General features: G+C 41.1%; 1 protein-coding gene across 2 annotated transcripts in view; it reads left to right on the top strand.

Annotated features, from left to right (window-relative positions):
• The window catches only part of Plcb1 (phospholipase C beta 1), a 701,254-nt gene that overhangs the window by 444,451 nt on the left and 233,008 nt on the right, over positions 1-23,795 (top strand). For both annotated transcript variants that reach the window (XM_028884530.2, XM_028884531.2), the window contains exon 4: positions 1,706-1,843. In XM_028884530.2, coding sequence (XP_028740363.1) covers positions 1,706-1,843 — 138 coding nt within the window. The remainder of the gene's footprint in view (positions 1-1,705; positions 1,844-23,795) is intronic.

Raw genomic sequence — 23,795 nt, forward strand, 5'->3', positions numbered from 1 at the left:
CCAGGAGGCTATACTTGGCTTGATAAGCTCTCATCCTGTCAGGGAATCAAATCTTCAGCTCTACTGGGCAAGCTTGGAAATGAGGTTTATTTCTCTATAGCTAACCCGAAAGTGTGCCTCTCTGTGCAGCCACACAGGAGAAAGTTTTATTAAGTGAAGTGAGAATTAATGATACCAAGTAAGTAACTTAGCTGGAAAGGTTTTGTTTGTTTTTATTCTTTTTTTAAAAATCATTCCTTCTTTGTAATGTTTTAGAAAACCCCCAGAAGGAGGCCAGAATATCCAGCCTCAGTAATCAGGCCCTGTTGGCCTGGTGTTTTGCTAAATAAATAGAAATGCAAGCATGGTCCTTGCTCAGAAGCTGGCAGCAAATTTGCTAAGTGATTGATTTGATGCTAATTTTCTGCATGGACTGAAAAGTCCTACAGGGCCTGTCCTATGGGAGGAAAATAAAGGCAGCCAAGTTGACTAAGCCCTATTTTCAGTTTTATTTTGAGTTCTGTGAGTTTGGAAACTTCCCTTTCCCAGAAAAAAAAAGGGGGGGAGGGCAAAAACAAAGCCGTATCTCCCAGGGATACTGACTCATAGTGTTCCCAAAGAATGAGGCTTGCTCAGAAAAAGATGGCAGGCATCCCCTATGTCCAAATCCCAGAACACACTGAGTGAGGGACTTAAACTATCGTTGGCAGTGTTGGTGCTAACACCCTGTTTCTTTACATCTGTACTCAATGCAGAGGAAGGACCATGGCAGGAGACTTGGCCATGTTTCTGCCACAGGTAACTTTCTGTCTTTGTAACAAATACCAGAGACAATCAGTTTATATGGACAAAAGGCTTTTATGTCAGCTCATGTTTGAGGGTTCCAGTCTATGAGTGGGAAGACCTATTACTACTGGGCATCTAGTAGGTGAAATGAGAGGACGGCATCTCACAGAAGCAGACATATAGCAAACCCAAATCCCATGAGCTGGAAGGACTAAAGGAGAGGAAGAAGAAAGGTACAGGACTCAATGTTGCCTTCACAGGGATACCCTCAGTGATCAGAAGACTCTAGCAAAGCACCCCACCTTCACCCCCAAACTTTGCACCACTTTCCCATAGCACCAACTCATATGCTTCTAGAGGCTATTTGATTGTTTAGACTGTAGCAGGCATGAACATTTTTATTCTGTAAAAATTTCCTTTTTGTTTGCTGGGTGGTAGTGGTGCAAGCCTTTAATCCCAGCATATGGGAGGCAAAGCCAGTCGGATCTCTGTGAGTTTGAGGCCAGCCTGGTCTACAGAGCAAGATCCAGGACAGGCACCAAAACTACTCAGAGAAACCCTGTCTTGAAAAACCAAAAAAAAAAAAGTTTTGTTTTAACATGGCCACGAATGGAAAAAGATAAAATTTCCCATTTCAATGTGTAACTCATGAGATGATGGGAGGAAGTAAAAGGAGAATTCTAACACACACAGATGTGTTGCAGGATGACTATATGACAGAAAGAGCACTTCACTGAAAACCACGGGTCTTGCCCTGGGAAGTCTTTCCCCACTGCTCTTTGGCAAGTGCTCCACCTCTCTAGTCATTGAAGAATGGAATACTTTCATTTATACAAGTTCCTCTTAGGAAAAGGTGGTTCTACTTCGAGTTCATTTAAAGGTATGCGATCACTTTAGAATCTTTCCTTATATTCTACTCTTTTTCAAATTTCTCATCCAGGACCCCAAGTTACGTGAACTTCTGGATGTTGGGAACATCGGGCACTTGGAGCAGCGTATGATAACAGTGGTGTATGGGCCTGACCTGGTGAACATCTCTCACTTGAATCTTGTGGCTTTCCAAGAGGAAGTCGCCAAGGTATGGTAAGTGGGGACACCAAAAGCTGTTGTCCCCATCTGATTTCTAGCAATAGTGTTTAACACATGTGGGAGGCTTTCATTTGTTTAATATTTAGTTTGGGTTAAACATCCATCTAAAAATAATTCAGCTGCCAAGTATCCATGTATTTAAAACATGTTTCAATAATAAGCATCTATGTTCAGTGATAGAGATTGTTTTCATTAGGAATAGAACATTAGATAAAATTCCTTTGCAAAACAAAATGTAGATAAAACCACATTTCATTTCACCTGGTGAATGAACATCCTTCCTTCCATCTTAACTTTGATCCCGTCACTATTTCTGATTTCAATGCCATTTTTAACTCTCCACCTGAGGATGTTCAACTTCAACACATTTGTAAACTGGTTTCTCCTGAACACCACACAGATTGCCAGCAGTTGTGTAGTAGTTATTTAATTAATATGTGAAATAAGAAATACATTTTACATAAAAATTTAAATAGTAAGTATTTATTCAGCTATAGACTAGAATGATGACTTTAAAACAGGTTTTCCCTTAGTAACTAATGACTGTTCTACTTTTAAAAAATGGCCTTCCAGATGTATATTGATGAAATTATTAAGGCCACTCCACGTAGTTAAAAGGGAGATTTATTTAATGGTGTAACCTACAAATGAAGGGATAGGTAGGTTGAGGGTTCTGGGGAAGATGCAGCGCATTCCAGCGGTGTTCTCTGGAGAACTCTCCTCAGTCCACCTCTAGTGTCCAGGGTCCAAGCAGGAAGAGAGCATGGCACATTCTCATCTCCAGTCTTCAGGGTCCTCCCTTGGCCCCGCCTTGTAGGCGTGATAGTTACCGAAGCCTCAATGGGGGTTGGAACATTCCAGACCAAGCTGGAATGGCTACCCACTACAGACATACACAGAAAGAGCGAGACTACATATTGGACAAGAAGCTCTACATTCTAAAACTCCCTGGACTTGAGTATGATACTTCCTCTAGAGCAGTGGCTCTCAATCTTCCTAACACTACGAACCCTTTAATACAATTCCTCATGTTGTGGTGGCCCCCAACCATAAAATGATTTCATTGCTACTTCATAACTGTAATTTTAAAACTGTTAAGAATTGTAAGTATGTGATATTCAGGATATCTATATGTGACCCCCAAAGGAATCATGACCCACAGGTTGAGAACTGCTATTCTAAAATGACCATTTGGAAAGGACTGAAACGAACACATTTTAAAGACGGTCTCCACCCCAATCCATATTTATATTTTGTATTACAGAACACTAGTGACTTTCAATTTCCTTCAAGGGTTAAGAACATGAATCTAAGAACACTGAGGGGTCTATATATCATTGGTATATCCTCACAGATCACAGCTACACAGTCGCTCCTGGTCAGGGTGTGTTGTCAGGGCCTTGTGGTCTATAATTGTCCGGTCTTTAGTGCTCTGAAAATTATAGGAGTTATGGCCAAACGTGTTGGCCTGTTCTGTCATCTATTAATCATTTTTGGCAGGGGTTTATTTCTGATCATTTCTGTAACATCAACTTCAGTCCTTACAACAGAGTGAATAAAATACCAACCAGATGTTATCCTCTGGGGTGTTGAAAACTATGTTTTCCAAGTGTGTTAAAACCTAATCTGTTTACTCGTCGTAACAACAGAGTATAATTTACACTTGGAGAGAATACAGGGCAGGGAACTCTGCCCCTCTGGCTTCATACTCGCCCTGCTTTCCTCCTGATTTTAGAGTCCTGCTGTTAACTCACTGAGTTTCACAGCCCCATTTCTCAGTATTGAATGAGTTGGTGGAAAACGGTTGACCGCAGACAAACAAATGCTAAGCGTTCATAAACCCTCATAAAATGTATCTCCCCCAATACATCTACATTCCCCTTTCTAAAATGGCCAGCCTTGATATTCATTATATTTCTAGTTAAGACATTAATAAATGATACATTCAGGCAGGTCTTCGCAGAGACTGAATATAGACCTATTTATGTTGCGTACTAATCTCTATATCTTCGGTTGCTCTAAGCCTTTGTGCAGTTATATTTTTAAAATGTTCAGTTTCTTCCTCTCTATGGTTCCCACATACCAATTTCCCATAGATTTAAATTTCTAATCCCATTATGGTCCTCAACAGTATGGTATCTGCAAAAGTTGTTTTGTTTTGCTTTTCAGCAGATACTTGAAGCTCTTGGCATAATTAATGATGTTATATAGTATATTTTACATTCTCTGGATATAAATTTCTATAGAATTACCCCCACCCCCAGCCAGTGAAACTGCAACAGTCAGAAATTCAAAATTTGCAGATACCATTTTCCTTCTAAAGCACATTTTCCATATTTCTAGCTGTCAATGTTTTCTGAGTCCATCATATCTTGTATCTAGTCTCAGGTGTCTTGCATAGCACTAACCCTGAAGGAAAGGGTGTGCCATTGAATGAAAAAAAAGAAATAAAAAGGAAAGGACATGACTGCTCCTAGGTAAGGTGGAGGAGAAAGTTTATTGCAGATAAAAGGGAGAACATAGCCCAGAGCAGAGACATCTGGGAGAGTCCAGAGTGGACCTGACCCTGAGTCATATGAGGAGTGTGGGGGAGGGAGATTAGAGGTGAACCAAGAGCAGCAGCCAAGAGAGCAAAAGGTAAAAGGGGCGGATAATCAAAATGTCTGGATTATACAAGGAAGGGCAGCCCAACCCTGGGCTGGAGAGTTGGGATAGAGTGTGGGGTATGCTGGCAATACCCTGTAACAGGTAAGGACTGAGGGATGCTGGGAGAACCTGGTTGCCAGGTCTGCTTTGATATGTTAAATAAGTCACTTCAGCCATCTGCCCAGGGTTTGAGACCTAACAGTCATGATATAGGATGCACAGTGGAACCCGGGCTCCTCTGAAAGTTGAAAGCTGTCAGACTTTGTTCGCAAGTAGACGTCAACTTGTGCTATCCTTCAACATGAATCTGCAGGAAGTGTGTCTTTCCTGTGCCAGACACACTTCCAATGTTAGGGCTTCAGCTATGAACAAGGCCATTGCCTCTGCTACTCTAGGAAAACTTACCAGCTACATCCCAATGAAGTTGTGAACATGACATGCTTTGTGCCAGATAAAGTTGAGTACAGAAGGATAAAGCAGGAGGCCTGACAGAGTAAGGGGAGGAGAAGGAGCTTGTCTCTTAATGAGCCAGCCAGGGAAGGCCAATCTCTGAGGGAATCTGCTAACTTGAAACACTAGCCTAGATATAATTCCAGACTTGTTGAAGTTAGTTGTTTTCTTATTTGTTTGTTTTTGCTTGTTTGTTTTTGAGACAGAGTTATACTATATGGGCCAGTCTGACCTCAAACCTTGAATTTTCTCTGTAGCCCAGACTGCCCTCAAACTCATAGTTATCCTGCACAGCCACAGAAATGCTAGAGCTAAGGTTGTGTGCCACTATGCCTGGCTGAAACCAAATTTTTAATTTAGTCCTTAAGAAAGTTGAATCCTTTGAGAGACAGACATGCAAAGGAAACTGTCTTCCAACTTCCCTCTGTGCTTGGACTAAGAACATAGTGTCTCTTACACGTTAAACAACAATCATATCTTCCTCACACAGCCTGACTCATCAGCCTTCCTATGCCCTAACAATCAGCTCCCCTCTGGGAGTTCAATGTGTCTGAGAAATAGGAATGTAAGTCATACTGTTCTCTATACATCCCTGCTCTCCAGAAGGCCAGTGGTCATATTGTGTTTGCTATCACTTGGCACCTGAGGACTGCATCTCACCTCCCTGAGATCCCTGACCACTCTGAGGAGCTTCAGGAGACATAGTGAATGTCCTGTTCCTTTCCTCCTGACTTTGACTCCTGCATTCACAATCTTCTGCAAGGTTGGGGGTATCCATTAAGAAAATGAAAACAAAGGATGACAAGAATAAATAAACTCTACAATAAATGTGGCTGTTTCATCATCTGAGTAAAAGCCTGGGCACTGAAGACATCTCTAGGGAGTACACTGTAGTTTTTAGACATCTCACTACGACTACATCTTCCTTGAAACCCCCCACAATGCCAGTCACCAGCCTCATTCAGAAGCAAATGTTCATTGGTCATCACTATCTGTCTTCTTTGCTCCAATCTCTTCTGCTCTAATGTAGACTTTGGACTTGAAGGTCACTCAGACACAACTATCACACCTCCTTGTTCTATTTTCTGCATCACCTCTGGACACACACTTTCCCTCTGACTTTTTCTAGTAGTCTGGAAGAGCCTTTAGTTCTCCAAGTTTTGATCCAGTCTTCCTTGGGATTCTCTACCATTAAGAGGTGCTGTAATACTCAGCATCCCTGTTCATCCATCAGTTTACTGCTGTAACAACCTCAGCCACAAGGACAGTCATTCATTCTCAGAGACTGCATAGGTTACATTCAGGTTGTGGACTTAAATCGGTGCAGGTCCTTATTAAGTTGTTAATAACTACACAGCACAGAAGTAAGGCAGAGAAGACTGGGGGATGGGAGCCTCCTGACAATCTGCTTAGGCCATTCTCATCAGAACACAGCTGCTCTTCAGCTTCTACCAATTGTGAACCAGTAGGTACAAAACTTGACTGTGGCCAGAATCATCACAGAGGCTTATTAAAAGACTGGGTACACAGTGCCACCCAGCAGGTCTGGGATAGACTCTGAGTATTTGCATGTCTAACAAGCTCCCAGGAGATTTGCATCCTGCAGAGCTGGGCATTGCACTCTAGTACTGTCTGACCTCTGAGTTTAGCTCCAAAAGCAGCCAGAGAATCCGGATAGAATGTTAAATATAGAAACCAGTTGTTTTCACATATCATGTTAGACAAACAAATACAACTATGAACTGGATGTGATTTGGGGACTTCTGTTGGCAGCTTTTCAGTCTAGATTCATATTAAGGAAGAAAAACATTGTGCTGAATAGAATCTCAGGTCTTGACCTCTGCGCACAATGGGGAGAGTCTATCATCTTACTTAGCAGAGCCAAATCGACATTCTTCAGCACATGTGTGCATTCTCTAACTTGCAAACATCTCCCAGAGTCTTTGGGATACCTAAGAAATACGGCCCTTTAGATGACTCTTTTCAAGAAATGGAGTCATCGAGGCTCCTTAATAACCACTGTGGAAACTTTATAAGAGTTTCTTAATAATTACTTATTTGTGCCTCCAATAAGATAATATTCTTAATCAGGTATCTCCATAAACTGGGGCGAGAGAGAGAATTACATGAGAGAAAATCTTTTGGATGCCTCTAATCTCTATTTCTGTGCATGTAAGGAAAATTAAAGCTGGGGTGGAGGGGGCACAGAGTATGATGTAGGCAGGGCAAATCCAAAAGTCAAGAAGAACACAAACACTGCTCAGTGTTCTGCAAGGTCACCTTTCAAAATTCTACCCATCAATTAGACAAATGCAAAATGAGCAGTGGAACTATTGCTGAGGAGACATATGCAGGGTGCTGTGTTGCTGGAGAAAACAAGACCATTGTAAGTGAAATATTTGTCCAGCATGGAGGCCACTTTTGCTTACTGTAGAAAAGAAATAAGCAGGGGACAGAATCTATATTAATAAGTCCTGAAATTAGGAATACAAGAAGGAACACATAAAAAGGAAGAAATCACTTAAGGAGTCTACAGATCTGAATTCTCAGCCCCACTCTCCCAACATTAGATATGAGCCTTGAACCCCCTTGACAATGTGTGTGTTTTTCATCGGTAACAGGAAGGTGCTGGAATCACTCACCCATTGACTTACAATTGTATTAAGCTCTGCACCACGTCCCAAGCTCTGTTCTTGTTATTGAGGATATAGCAGAAAACAAAACAAAGACCCTTTGCCATATGGAACATGAGTTCCAGTGAGGGAGAGACAATCAACAAAATAAAAGAATAAGGAAGTGAAAAGTGAGGTCAACACAAGCAAAGTAGAGATTGGGAGTATGGGAAAGTAGATATTATGTAGATTGGTCCCACCAGACATCTCTATTACCTAGGAAACAGTGGTTTCCTTTTTAGGTTCTCAACCTTCTTAATAAAAAAAAAATGTTTAAAACTGACTCAGAAGAAGGCTTGAGAAGGATTTTATAGAGTTTGAGAGAAATTTAACATTATAGATGAGTTGAAATCCTGAAGGAGAGAGATGGTCATTTCATTTGCAATGGAGTCAGAAAACATACCAAGGAGAGCTTGGCTTCAGAAAAAGAGCAAAAAAGCCCAGAGTGCCAGGGAAGCATGCTTGATTTTTTTTTTTTTTAGCAAGTATTCAAACAATGAGACAGGAAGAAGAATAAGGATGGGACTGGAAAGATGGCTCAGTGGATACAAGCACTGGTTGCAGAGGACCTGGGTTCATTTCCCAGCACCCACATGGTGGTTCACAACCACCTGTAATTCTAGTTCCAAGACATCCAACACCCTGTTCTGGACTCCTCAGGTGCCTGGCACATCAGTGGTACACAGGCATACATACAAACACCCATACACATAAAATAAAATATTTTTTAAGAAAGAAAGAAAAGAAAAGGTTCTATATTTTCATGGTTAGGTCTCAGAAAAGTGCAAAGACTGTGGTGGGAGCACTGTACTGGTCTGCACCAGCAGAGGGGCTTATGGGAAAGAAGGGGATGTTACCTCATCGGAGTGATAATCCTCTCTTCTTAGGGTGTGGACTTCGGCCAGGTGATTGACAGACCCAGATGCATTAACCGTTAAGAGGAGGCAAGCTTAGCATATAATGTTCTGGGGAGTTTAAAATGTCAGATCTCCACTTAAGCTGAGAGATAGAGCTTGGGTTCTGTTTTGACTAGGGAGAAGAAGTTACTTTTTCTTAATGGACCTCAAAGAAGTCTCAATACCTCAGCCTTCTCACAGAGTAATTTCAATCCTGAGGAAGAGCTTCTCTTTCTAGTGTTACCAGGGAAATGTGGGTTGGGGTCCAAAGTCAACCTGAAGGAGTAGTTTATACTCAATGGCCTCCAAGGCTGTTGATTCCTGTAATATTTATGAGTAGGTGCTACCTCCACAAAGATTTGAAGCATCTGAAGGAATAGGTTAGAAATATATTTAGAGATAGAATATTCCAGATAGACAAACATAAAATATAAAATCCTCCAGCAAGAGAGTGTCTGGTATGTCGTGAAACAGCACAGGGTACCTGCAGCAGGAACTGAGACAGCAAGGCTGAGAGAACTCAGGAGCAGGAAGGACTCGGACTGTTCTGGTGAGTGAATTGGAAGCCATCGAGGAGTTCTGAACTGAGTTCAGATATGATCTGACTTAGCGTTTGTTCAGCAATGGGCTAGGGGGCAGGGAGAAGACAACAATGGGAAAAAGCAGATCATTTAACAAACTCTGGGGTATTTTAAGTGAATTACCAGTTATTTGAGTGAAGGAGAAATTTAAGAGGAAATGGAAGGGGGTCTAAATCTCCATAATTTAAAGCAAAAGCCAACAGCGGATACTTATGAACCATGTTCTATATCAGAGAAAGAAATCAAAGATGTTGTTAGAATTTTGTCTTGAGTGTCAGGAAAGAAAGAAGCCTCCCTCACTATGTCAGAGGTTCAGTTTAGGTCCTGTTCAGTTTGAGATTATGAAAAATCCATGTGAAGATGCTGAGTGGGGGTTCGGGATGTGGGCCTGCGGCTGAGCACCAAATGTGGCATATACACTTCTCAAAGGCATTAGTTAATTAATAGCAGTACAAATTATCATGGAACTTAATGAAGCTGGGTGAAGGATCAATTGGAAAGTGACCCTAGAAGGAGAAGATAGCCAACCTCAGAGTCATGAACACTCCAACATTATGTTAGAGTGAGAACTAAAGGAAGCTGAGAAGGAACAGCCAGCAAGACAACAACCATAAATGTGTGTCATTGGAAGTCAGGTAAAATATATATATATATATTTCAGGGGTGAAATCAACTGTGCCGTTGTTGCTCACAGTTCCAAGTAAGATGAAGGCCAGAAATTGACAACTGAATCTAACGACACAAAGGTCACTAGCTTTGTTAAGACAACATCAGTGGAGTCTCGGGTTCAAATCCCTGATCAGAATGACATTGGAGCTTCAGAAGGAGACAGGTTAAGAAATCAAAATCAGTTTGTTTATTTGTTTTTTGAGATGCCATGATGTAATGAACAGCAGGGACTTGGGAAAGCTCCTGGGAAGGGAAGGGAAGTGAGCTCAGGGTACTTTTAAGGTATAAGAAATGACACCATCTTATATAGTGGTGAGGCCAGTCTTGTACAAGAAACCCAAGATCCCATGTAGGTGAGCAGGACTGTTGGGATGTGTCTGTGGCTAGACAAGAGAAATAAGATTTAGTATAGGATTTGAGAAAGTTAAGCCTGGGGCCAAACTGAGCTAACAACACTCTCTTTTTGTAAGTGAAGTTTTATTTGAACAGAGCAACTCCCATTTGCTTCTATATCATCTAGGGCTCCTTGTACTTGAAAAAAGGTGAGTTGCTATGATATAAACCATAAAAGTAGTCAAAATTCAAAAATACTACTGTTTGATCTGTAACTCCAAACTGTCCACTCCTAGGCTGGTAAGATGGCTCCATGGGTAAAGGTGCTTGCCATTGACCCTGATAACCTGTGTTTGATCCCCAGAAGCTACATGGTGGAAGAAGAGAACCAACTCCCACAAATTTCCTCTGACTTCCGTATATGTGCTGTGGCATGTACATGTATACACACACACACACATACATGTAATAGATATATGGACACATACATATACACACATACACACATACATATACACATGTATGCATACATACAACACATACACATATAACACATACATATACACACACATATATATATAAAACATATACATATACACACATAAAACATACATACATACACACATATACAACACATACATACACATATATGTTGCACAAATCCTAAATGGTCTTATAATAAAAATCTGGAGCCAGATATTGGAGTAAATGCTGAAAGATCAGAGGAAACAAGCCACATCCACTTCTCACCTCACCAACTCCTTGAATCCTCTGACTGAATGCCTCTGAGTCCTCAGCCAAAAGACACTCTAGTTCCTGTCTCCTCACGCCTTTATATGCCTTTCTCTGCCCAGCCATTTCACTTCCTATCTCAACCTTCTTAGTGCTGAGATTAATGGTGTGTATGCTTTCAAATACTGGTAGCCAAGGCATGAGATCTCAAGTGCTAGGATTAAAAGTGTGTGCCACCACTGCCTCACTCTGTTTCTTTTAGACTGGATTAATCTCAAGTAGCCCAGCATGGCTTTGAATTTATAGATATTCAGACAGATCTCTGCCTCTGCCTTCTGAGTGCTCGAATTAAAGGTGTGTGACACCACTGCCTAAACCTCTGTGGCTAATTCTGTGACTGGCTTTGTCCTCTGATCTTCAGGCAAGCTTTATTTCTTAAATTATAAACATTATATCACCACATATGTACATACATATACACACACAGTGTGTGGGAGAGACTGTCCTTATTCTATTGCTCAGAGAGGCTGAGCTTAGGTGGAAACAATGGGCACTTTGCTCAGGTGAATAAGCAGAGTACACTGATGGTCCTAGTAGCAGAACAGAGTGGAGAAGAAATTCTTTCTGATTACCTCAATTTTCTTATCACTGAAGTCGAATTTTAGCCAGCAATCACTCAGTGAGAACAATGAGAATTTGATTTCTCAAGCATTTTTCTTCACTAGTTAGTGAATTACTTTGAAGACCTAACTCGTAAGGTTACTGTGGACTGTAAAAAGGAGGTCATTTACATCCACCCACAAAATTCCTGTCATTTCAAGTAAGCTAACTGACTCATCAGATCAAATTTTCAGTTGGCCAGTGTGTCTGAAGAGAAAATAGTTTTCTTCTGCCTGCCCACTTCCACTCTTTATCCTATATCCTGTTTTTCTCTTGGGGTGTGGCAGAGAAACTGACTTCTAGGTGTGTCTACTACTATGTCCTGATCACATGCAATGTGAGCAGCATCCTGTAAGCTGACAACTGTGAAGTGCTGTGAGCAAGGGCAGCCCATCTCATGATTGCCATATGTTGGTGTCCACCTTCAGGTCTCAGGGACCTGGATTACAACTGCTAAGGGAACACTCATTTCCCGGAGAAGCTCAACCAGCAATGAAATCTGTCCTGGAATGTAGCCCAGAGGAATCCCACTATGTAAAGGAGGCAAAGGCACCGCCTCACTGTTTTGCATTCAGAAAGCCAAATGTTTTCCAGCATGTTTACCTTTGGGATCTAGTGAGCTCCTTCTGTAATCATCCATGGTGAAACCTCTAGGGTCAGTGTTCTAGGAAGCCTGGTGCTTGTGGTCTAAGGAGAAATGGGTCTTATATGTGATCCCTGAGTGGCAGCGAAATAGGAGACTCATCTCCTTGCCCTCCCTCTTCCTGTTCCATGAAATTAGTGAAGTCATCTGTCACCTGAGAGGCAGCACTTGAGGTCCAGGCTATGATATAAAATACTAAGTTGATGGCCATACTGGTAAGCCCCCCCCCCATGTTTATTTTTAATTATCACCTATTTTGGCAGACTTTAGCCTTAATGTTGCTCTATTCTGTTGGGAAGCAGTGCACTCAACAGCTTTGGAGCCCAATAGGTTGAGACTGAGATGTCCAATAATTGCCATGAGGGGGAAATTATATGTGACTTACTGCACAGGCATTGGCAAATACCACTGTTTTTAACCTCTCTTTAGCACTAAATTCTTTTAGGCATTTAGAAAAGGGCAAAACAAAACACATGCATTTCCATGTAGGCATACTAATGGCCACTAAGCATCTGGAAAAGTGCTCATATCCTAACTACACTGTGGAGGACTTTTGGAAAGGAAGCACACCCATGTTACTAGCATCCTGATTTAAAGCCAACCAGTAAAATCTAGCATCATCAGGATCCCAAGCATCTGCTCTTCATGGAATGTAGCCATTCTTGTCTGCCATTCCAGATTTACCAGTTTAGTATTCTCTGTTTTATGAGTAGACTTCATTAATTTTCTTTGTTATGTAGTATTCTGTACTTTTTGCTGTACTTGACAGACATCCTGACAGTTCCTAATTTAAGGCTATCACAGTAGTGAAGCCATACAGCTGCCTTTCCCGGAGGCATACACTGCAAAGCATGATTGCTGCTCGTAGATTTTTCTATGTTCTGCCTTAATAGATATGGTCAATTTCTAGCTACATTTTTAAATGCTATTGCAGAGAGAGAGAGAGAGAGAGAGAGAGAGAGAGAGAGAGAGAGAGAGAGAGAGAGAGAGAGAGAATGCACTCTCCAAAACACTTTGTGTGCACTGAACATTAGTCTTAAGGATCTCCACTTTCTAAAAAGGAGCCTCTGCTACTCTGTCGTGGAGAATTTAATTCACTTATTTGAAGATTACAATGTGAGATTTCCTGGAAACTTGCTTAACTTCATCCACACCAGTTGCTTGCCCACCACCCTAGGAGCATCTGAGCTCCCTGCCCCTTATAATGAGTTCCCACATCTTTCCCTCATCTTCTTCCTCCGGGCTGTTTTATCGAAGCTCTTGACAGGTCTTGATGATTGTCAGCTACCTGCTTTTCTAGAAACTTCTCTTTACTTTCTAACTCTACCTGTCTTTCTGCATAAGGTGTAGACCTCACTTGAGATTCACCGTCTCTTTTTCCAGCCCAAAATCTCAAGGAATCTTTCACTATTCTCTCTGTTTTGCCAAAAACATCATCATGTCTTCTGCTGCATTCATTATTCTGGAATTGCCTGCTGGTGTGTTTAATGCAGTGTTTAATGCAGGGCCCTTGCTGTGTGAGCCAGTAAGAACAAACAGCAAAGCTGGGTCACTCTTGGACACAGGAATCTAGTTGAGTAGGTGATAGATAGATGGCCAGCGAGTGTCTTTAGGGGTGGGAGAAAGAATGAAAGAAAAAAGGAAGGGTTGGTGAGAGAGAGGAAGGGGTAAAGGAAAGGAGGCATTTGAATTGTTGAGAACAACTGGTAGATCACAGAAAATGTCAAATCCCTGAAGGCTTTGAGCATCATGGACTCTAATCATCTCATCCTTCAGGGTAGAAGAAATTGAGGTTCCTCTAATGGATGGTTGTTTCTAGCTTCCTCGCATGAAATGTTCCTATGATTTTCTGTCCATAATTTGCAAAAATTCTGAGTAGGAGGACAGGTTTGCTATCAGTTACAATGACTTCTATTCTCATAATTGTCCCCAAACCCAACCTGTTGCCATCAAGAACCCCTGTTCCTTCTGCCTGCATACCATCAGTCACTGTGCACTTTTTAAAATATGGAAGTCAGCTTCTGCTTCCTAGCAGTTGACACCTACAGCTAAAGAAATGAGGGAAGTTGATCCATGGAGGGGACTTTTGTTGTTGTTGATGATGTTCAAGAAAAAAGAAAAAAAAAAAACTAGCCAGGCATGGATAATCCTAGCACTTGGGAAGCTGAGATAGAGGGTAGCTCTAAATTCAAGACCTGAACTACAATAACTAACAAATCAATACAAGAAGAGGGAGGAAGAGAAAGAAAATTACAACCAATCGAGGGAAGTTGGAAATTAAGTTGAAATAGCTGAAGAGACCTTCTGGGCCATTTTTACTGTGGAACTTTGTGGTGGTATTGTGTTCCCCAAAATATTGTGTACCTTAATAAACTTACCTGGGGTCAGAGAACAGAAAAGCCACTAGTTAGGCAGTGATAACACACGCCTTTAATCCTAGCATTCAGAGGCAGAAATCTATCTGGGATCTATCTTGAGTTCAAGGCCACATTGGAAACAGCCAGGCATGGTGACTCACGCCTTTAATCCCAGGAAGCAAGCCTTTAATACTAGGGAGTGATGGTAGAAAGCAGAAAGGTATATAAGGTGTGAGGACCAGAAACTAGAAGCATTTGACTGGTTAAGCTTTTAGGTTTTGAGCAGCACAGTTCAGCTGAGAGCCATTCGGATATGGGGACACAGAGGCTTCCAGTCTGAGGAATCAAGATCAGCTGAGAAGTTGGCCAGGTGAGGTAACTGTGGCTTGTTCTGTCTCTCTGATCTTCCAGTATTCACCCCAATAACCGGTCCCAGGTTTGATTTTATTAATAAGAACTTTTAAGATTCATGCTACAGAACTTGATGCAAAAAAATTTTGCAAATTTTCATTGGCACTCCTCAAAATTAATAGTATTATATGTTTTAAACAAATCCCCAAAGATAAGTCATATTTTTTATTATAGAAACATTTACATTGAGGTAAAGATTTATAAACACTAATATATACTCTTCAAAATATACAGTTTATTTTCATTTCAGGACCAATTTGTGATAAGTAGTCAATAACTAAAACTTTGAATTTTCTTTAAATGCAAAATAATAAAGGCGGGAAGGTGCCATAAATGATATTCCATAATGTGCTTAGGGATAATAAGGGGCACTACTTGTGATTTTGTTATTGGTGGTGGATATGCCAAAAGTGACTGCTGAGAAACGTGACATAAAGACACTTTATTTATTGTATTTTATGAGCTCTTCATTCTTTGTTACTTCTGACCTTCTCGTTTAAACAACCCATGCTGACATCATCTTCAGCTCTCCTCTAGCAATCATAACACAGGCTAAGCTCCATCCACTGCACTCTTGTCTGAAAGCTATGGGAGTCCATCTCTGGAAAACACAATTTTCCCCGCAGTCTGCACCTGAGTTTTGCAGGAGTGTTAGTCAGATAAATCCTGAATTTTACATTGTGAAAATGTCACCCACCTGGAACACTCTTATAAAAATTTAAAAGTCAGAGGAGAGAGATTCATAATAAAAAGAGCCGAAAGGGCAACTTGGACTTCATCTCTTTCTTACTCACAGATAAGCCACAGCAGCTGTCATGCTGGGACTGTGGAAGAAAGCATCTCTTGCCTTCTGTCCTTCAAGTCACTTTTCTGCATGTGTTAAACATGAGCTGTATGGAGCCAATCAGGATCCCACATAGAGGCACCTGAGCTAAAGTGAAGGGAACATATAAACCTGCTGACAGAAATAATTGTGCTTTTCTGATGGTCATGTGTACAAGTCCTGCTAGCCCCAGCAATGCAAGCCAGAAAACCAGCTCAGCCATGGCATCTCTCCTCACCCATCCACCCCTGGGTGCAGAGCCAAGGGACCTCCTCCCCACTCCTTGGCACCCCTGACTTCAGAGGCCTGGCAGCTGAGTGTGCCTTCAATGTGTTTTCTTAGACACAGGGCTTGAAGCAGACACGTGGACACAGAAAGAAAAACAGAAGTAAAAGAAGGAGAAAAGGAAAATTATTTAAAATGATAATAATAATAGTAATAATTAATAATAATAGAAAGGAAGAAAGGGAGGGAGCAGAAGGAGAGAAAGGAGAAGGAACAGGAGGGAGGAATGAAGAGAAAAGACAGAATCACTGTTGGGTTTTGGAGAGAAGAAGAGCTCACGGTCAGCCTGACTTTGTCTCATGTTCCCCTCCTTATGTAAAGTCCTGGAGAAAAACAGTTCTTTGGCACTCTTTGAGAGAGACTGGTGACTCTCCCTGGATATCAGTCACTGTCTTGAGGAGGCTAGCTAAGTGCTCCCAAGCAATGTATACATCACTAAAGAGAACAAGAAGTTTTTGGAAATAACTTATTAGTAGTTTTTCTTAATGGCTATATAGTAATATCCACTTATTTAACAAATATTTAGTTACCCATTGTTTGTCATGCACTGTTTTGAGGGCTAAGGTTAGAGAAATAACCAAACATTCAAATTGGGAGTAGACCGACAGCAAAACATGTCAGGACAAGTGACATGGAGAGGAGGGTAGGGAGTGCTGGAGAGTGGGAGGGAGAGCACTTGGCTTTTAAACACATTGTTGAGAAAGGGCCAGGATGAGAGGATGCCAGTAAATGAAAGCCTGAAGAAGATAAGGGAGACAGGATCCTGAGAAGGCGCAGCATGATGGCAGGCCTCAGGAGGCCAGTTTAGCTGAAAGCAGACACTCTGTAGTAGCAGAAAAATAACAATGTATAGGATGAGAGGTGATGCTAGTTCAGAAACATGTGGATACTGTGAGCATCATCTTTATTGTTATGAGTGACCAAAGGATGGGTTGGATATGCCATACTTCAACGGTATCACTGTTTGCAGGTGTGCAAAAGTAAAAGATAAAGGAATGCTCAAGTGCTTGGGCTGAATTCTGAACAAAGACTGGATTCTTGTTATGCTTCCAAGGCCAAATATTTGCTGACGTTTTTTACTGTATAACAGGATACAAAAGAAGATGCTAAGGATGATTACAGGGTTGTTGTTTTTAAGTAGTTTTATTGAGCCACACAGCTAATTAGGGAGGAAAAATAGCCTTAGAACATTGAATTATGAGCACTGAGTCCTCTTACCCTGCTTAAGATGTTATGAAATTGATGGTAAAGAAATATAAGTGTCAGTTTCTAAGAGAATACAAGGGGCCATTAGGAAACACTGAGACCTGTTGAGAAACAGCTCGGGGTGTTTGAGCTTGGGTACTACTGGTCAGCAGAGCAAGGAGTGAGAATGGGAATTGGGATGAGAAGAGCAAAAAAGAATGGATGTGTACTTCAGAGAAGCACGCATGAGGGCCTTGGTTCAATCTGGAACATGTGTGTGTATGTACCCCAGCAGGGGATGTCAAAGAGACGAATAACTGAAGGAAAACAGACAAGTTGCTGTCCCCTTCATTCCCTTCTCCTGGCTGTGCAGAATAATTTATAGCCAGTTACTTCCAGTGGCACAAATCTTAGAGTTTATCTTTTAAGAAACTGAGCAAAGTCTTTGGAAAGAACCAAAGTGGTGTGTAGCATGGGAGTTAGGGGCCAAGATACACTAAAGCAAATGGTAACATGGAAAGGTAGCAGTTCCTAGCTGTATATTATTTGTTATCATGTTTTTCCTCTGTATATCAGGACACATGAAGGTAAAATGGTCTCTCAAATGGATAGACCCAGCCTAACAGGAACGAGATGTTTTCCCATCCCTAGCCATCCGTGTGTTTTCAGGATCACCCACATCAGGAAGTCACATTTTCCCCGAAACCCCAGCAACTTCTACTTTCCTATGACTGTCCATGTGCAACAGAGCACATTAGAGCTAAGCACGTTGTTGAGTTAATTTTGGGTGGATGTGCAGCTGGTATAGGTGACAGTGGCCTTCAGTTAGGCCAAAGTGTAGAAGGGCAGCACTTAATGGTAACCCCACAGCTCAGATGTGGCGAATAGCAGCTCTGAAGATCAGTGCGGAAAACCTTCAAACCATCTAGAAGAGAGTTCAACAATCTGAACATAAATGAAGTGCTCAAATCCAGAAGCAGAGGAGTAGCTCTTATGGCAGAGGAGGGACCATCAGGATCCAGATTCCTAACAAGGGCCAAGCCCCTTCTCATTTCCAGGAAAAGAAACCGGTTTGCTAGTGGGTTTAAAATAAAGTTAGGAGGTATAATTAAGGTATTTAAAACAAATCGATTTCCAAATGAGAAAATTACGTTTTAGCAGAATTCCGTCATTATGTTATAAGTTAACGAGGAACAACCTGTGCATACTTACAACTCAATTTTCAAGGAATGCAGTTTTAATTTTGTCAAACGTTTCAGTTTAGCAAATAAGCAGCACCACTTAACTCCCAAGAAACAGTGATTGCTCCCCGTTTCCTTCTTGGAGTTCTTCCCACTGTAGAATTAGCTGTGTTAAAAAAAAAAAAAAAAAAAAAAAAAAAAAAAAAAAACTTTCTGTTTTAATGACTTCAAATAAAATATCTTTAAAAATAAGCAGGATTAGATAACTACTATAAAAACAGAACCTGGTTATACACTTTTATCATCCATAGTACACAGTATTGAGTCAGCCACAGGCAAAATAACTGACATCAACTCTATCAGGATTAGACTAGTAGCAAATGTTTTCATAAAAGTGACAGTAGGGTCTGGGAGGGGCACTATCCCAAGAATATGGCAAGTTGACATGGAGCCATAGGTGTGAATCTTTGGGGGTTCTACACACCAGGAATGAGTAAGGAAACTAGCTGGAAAGAAATACCACCACCACCACCACCACCACCACCACCACCACCCCCCCCCCCCCCCCACCACCACCCCACCCCACCCCACCACCCCCCCCCCTCCTCCTCCCACCCCACCCCCCCACCTCCACCTCCACCTCCACCTCCACCTCCACCTCCACCTCCACCTCCACCCCACCCCCACCACCACCCCCCCCCCCCCCCCACCACCACCACCTCCACCATCACCACCACCACCACCACCACCCAGCTGATTAAAAAAGTACCCTCGAAGCCCACAGTGATGGCACAGACCTCCCTTGTCTAACTTCAACAGACACACTTACCTGTCTTTTTGCTTCTACTTCTTCTTTGAGGGATTTCTTAGTCCATTTTTTGGCATTGTAGCAAAATAATAGAGAGTTGGTATTTGTAAAAAAATATTTATTTAGCTAAACATTTTCTGAAGTTTGCAGTTCAAGAGTGAGGAATCACATCTGGCCAAGACCCTAGACTGGGACATAAAAGGCAAGCAAGTTCAGTGGAAAAGACAGAACATGAGAAGTGCCACACTTTTTAATACCTCACTCTGTGTCACTAATTCAGTCCCATGAGAATGAGGACTCCTTCACACTTCCAGGATTTAACATAATCCCTGAGAACCATTAATCTTCTGATCTACTTACTTCTTGATGACCCTATCACCTAATGCCACAATGACAAATAAAATTCAGCATGCATTTCAGAGGGGACAAAACATATTCAAACTAACACAAAAGGGTTTTATTTTTCTCACACTATCCTCTTCAATATAATCTGAGTCTGATGTGACTGCACCGAACTTTCCCTGTATGCAGACAAACAAATAACTCTTCTAAGAAGTCTGGCATTGTACTAGACCTAACACCTGTCAAAAACAGACTAAAGTGTGGAGCTGTGCACATGCAATGCTCTTCCAGGCATGGGGCTGCCTCCCGAGACCTTTAGAGTACCATTTAGCACAGTGCTGCTTCACTTGACTGCAGAAAGGTGATTGGCCATCAGTTCTTTACGATATAGCACAAAGCACAAAGCAAGGCATGGAGCAGGCCAGTGCTTTCAGGACAGATGCTCCAAACCCCAACATGAAACTTCTCATACTTTGTTTACTGGAGAACTCCCACAGCCATGTTATACCCAGCATCCCCAACTTTCTTCAAACCCATTCCAGTATAGTTTACATTATGCTAGGAAACAAACCAAACCAAGTCGCCAACCCTGTAGCCAAAAGTGATGTTCAAAACTTAGAACTATAGGGGAGACATAGGGGTTAACTTCCAAAGACAAAACCTTGAGGGCATAGAAGTATTTTTCATTTACAAGTGCGTCAGACAGTCTAACTCAGTGACTAAGAATTTAATCACCCAGTTTGTAAAATCAGTCACAGTATGATGAGATCCATGTATGTTAAGGGATGGCACACATCCTTGTCCCCGGGCTCTTAAGCAAAATGCAGTGTTTTCTACACCCCTTCTTCTACGTACTGCTTCACCTAGCTCAGGATTTGGCCTCTTAAGTATTACAAGGTTCTGACATGAACTGATTGTCCCCAAAGGTAGACCTGCTAGACCAGTCCCAGATTTCTTCTATACTAGAGGAAAAGAAATCAACCAGATTCTCTGTGGTGACAGAAGCCACTATCTATGACAACTTGGTGCAGATGGGGCCATAGGAAAGAGCTCACTGGTAGGGAAAGAAATCATGTCATCTAGAAAAAAATGACTGTTTGCAAATTCATTGCAAAAGCAGTAAAGAATGTGCCTTGGCTTTCACACTCGATTCTTCATGGTCTTGGTTTATTATGCATTTCTTCTTCTTCAATTTGTCCAGTTTTTTCCTTCCATTACAATAAATAACTCGATGTCCTTGATCAATTCTTCTATATCCCAAGTTAGCTTGAGTTACACATTTTCCAATTGTAGCCTAAAGCCATTTGAAAATAATACTGCATCTTTCCTTGATATTATATCAGCTGAGCAATATAATATTTGTGTCTCAACACTGATATTACTTGATACTAGTACACTTTTTGTTTGGGGTTTGTTGTAGCAAGGATGGTAGACTTGCAGTTTTGTGACTGACAGTCACTTCTCTTTGCATACGAGATGAAAATAGGAACATTATGATGATAGGATCTAAGACCTGCTCTGTTTCCAAATAACAAGAAAACAGTTCTAGAATCGTATCTAACATTCTGAGTGTTCTGTCTCAGAGCACACATGCAGTGACTTCTCTTAGAGTCTTTTCTGATTTGAACACAGGCTATGCAATACATAGAACTTCTTGCATCATGGAAAGATTCTTCACAGAATCCTTAAGAAAAATACCCTACATCATGGATTCTGTTTCACACTAGCAGGGTAGTGACACATACTCAGGCAGGCGAGGCCATTCTGAAGGGGCCATAAAGTGTTATTCCACATTCACATACCAGGCTGCTGCCACAGATGAGGTGACTTAGTTGGAAATCACTGTTAAAAATGACAGCAGTTAGCAACTGTCAGTAAGTAGAATATGAAGTATTTAAAACATGTGACAGATGTTAAAATATCTAGCTTTAAATTATGGCAAATCCTAAGACCCTTTTGAAACTCATTATGTAAAATGAGAGGTAAATAAATAGGGCATAGAGGATGCTTACTGCAGGAGAGCTACTCTGATAAATAAGTGCCGATGTGTGCCATTATAGGTTTTCTCAAGTTCATAGAGCATATAACATCAAGAAACAAACTTTAACATACAAGGTGGACTCTGGGTGATAATAATTAGTTAATGTAGGTTCATTGATTGTAACAAATTTATCACTCTGATGGGGAATATTTATTAATGGAATAAGCTATTCATGTGGCGCTGCAGAGGAAACATGGAAACCCCTTGTACCTGCCACTCAGTTTTGCATTGAACCTAAAATGGCATTAAAATATTTATTTAAAATGTCATCACAAGGACTGAGGACTCTGTTCTGTAGAGGAAGTGCTGGCTCTTTAGATCTTCAGTGTGGAGACCTACAGAGGCTTCCTAGTGAGACCTTACTCAGGGTCAGAAAATCTGAGCTTGCTTTACCCAGCAGGGTTGCATAAGGAGATGATTTGACCACAGGTGTGTTTACCAGGTATTTTGAAGGATCTACACTTGGCTGTATGGTATGCTTTGATCTTGCAAGGGGGAAGTCTTTTGCCTCTCCCCTTTGCATATTATAAAGAGCCTTTTTAAATAAAGCTCTAGGTGCAACTGGGTATTGACCCAGGGCCTCCCAAAGCTGTCCTGTGTCTTTGTCTTTCTCCTCGTTGTCTAGGTCTAAGTTTCTACCAAATATTTCCTCATTCCTCTCTCTTCCACCTAAGAATCCTTTTAAAGGTAGGAGCAAGGTGGGAGCTGGTCTCTGGTAGACTTCCGCACTTCAGCATACACAAATCTAGTTATGACAGTACACATCTGTAATTCCAGTGCTGGGGAAAAGGACAGAGACAGGCAGGTCCCTGGGGCTTGCCAGGTAGCCAGTCTAGTCAAATAGCAGCCTCCAGGATCAGTGAGAGACACTGTCTCAGACATAGGCTGAGAACAATAGAAGATGATACTCAAAGTCAGTTTCTAGCCCTCTACCCTCCATATGTACACATGCATACACTCAGATGAGTGTAGCTCTCACACACATGCATGGACCACACACAAAATAATTTTTAATACATAATTACAATACAGCTGTCAAATTGGACACTTTGGAAGTATCTACTTTTAGAACATGAGCCTTGTTAGTCCTTTATGGCAGTATGCATTGATTTATAATTCTGTATGTATGTATATACTTATATAATGTATTATTTATATGCATATGTGTATAAACAGGGAGATACTCAGAGACCTTCTAGAATATTTTCACCTCCTCAAAGAAAATTTTGAATGAACACATATTTCTGAAAGAGGCTACACTTTGCCTTTGGATGTGATTCGACCAGGTTAATAGTAAGTTGAAGCCGTTCCCTGGGAAACGGACATGCCATGATGCCATGGAATCCTTTCAAAACTTGCAACCACTGCGTACGTCTGGCTTCTCCTAGCAGCAGTGTCACTGAAACTAGTGGATGTGTTTGAACTCAGTCCTCAAACAAGCAAAACTCTGCACCTTTTTAAAACAATTAAAAGAAAAGTGGGTTGAAAATGTAAGTATGGGGCTAGATAGAGTTTAGGGCACTTGCTCTGTTGCAGAGGGCCAAAAAAATAAGAATATAAGTATGACATTTTTAAAAAATAAAAAAAAAATAGCTCCCAAATACATAAAGCAATGCTCAACTACATTGGTGGGTCAGGATGTCAATGAAAACTACTGCAGGGTTTCATATTGTGTCAGTTAGATTTGAACAACTTTTCTGGATGTCTAATGATAGCAGATGGCTTTGTTTTAATGCAAGAAGCACAAGTTTTTATGCTCTGCCAGTAAGAATGCACAGTATCATTTCATTGAGCAAATAATACTGATAAAAATGCTGGAATCCTAGAATTCTTTATCTTCTTCACAATAGAGAATCATTTGGCTATGTCCTAAGATAAAATGAAGCATGAAACAAACATTTTCAAATAAATAAAGATAAATATCTATCAGTAAAAGTAGAGATTCTCAAGTTATACATTCTTTCAGAGGAAGAATATGGGAATTGAAACTAACTGGACCTATGTGAAAGAGCCTTGTTTAAAGAAATAATATTGATTATAAACAGGAACTTATGCACTGAATTTCAAGCATAGAGGGTGCCATAGTATGAGATAAAGAACATTGTCTAAGAGGGCCTACATAGTATTGACATTTCAGGGATAGTTCCATTACAAATAGTCACCTCTACCATTATAGCATGAACACAACTACAAACAATGCAGAAATGAGAAGTATGTCTATGTTCC

The sequence above is a fragment of the Peromyscus leucopus genome, chromosome 4 (genome assembly GCF_004664715.2).
Source record: "Peromyscus leucopus breed LL Stock chromosome 4, UCI_PerLeu_2.1, whole genome shotgun sequence".
Lineage (NCBI taxonomy): Eukaryota > Metazoa > Chordata > Mammalia > Rodentia > Cricetidae > Peromyscus > Peromyscus leucopus.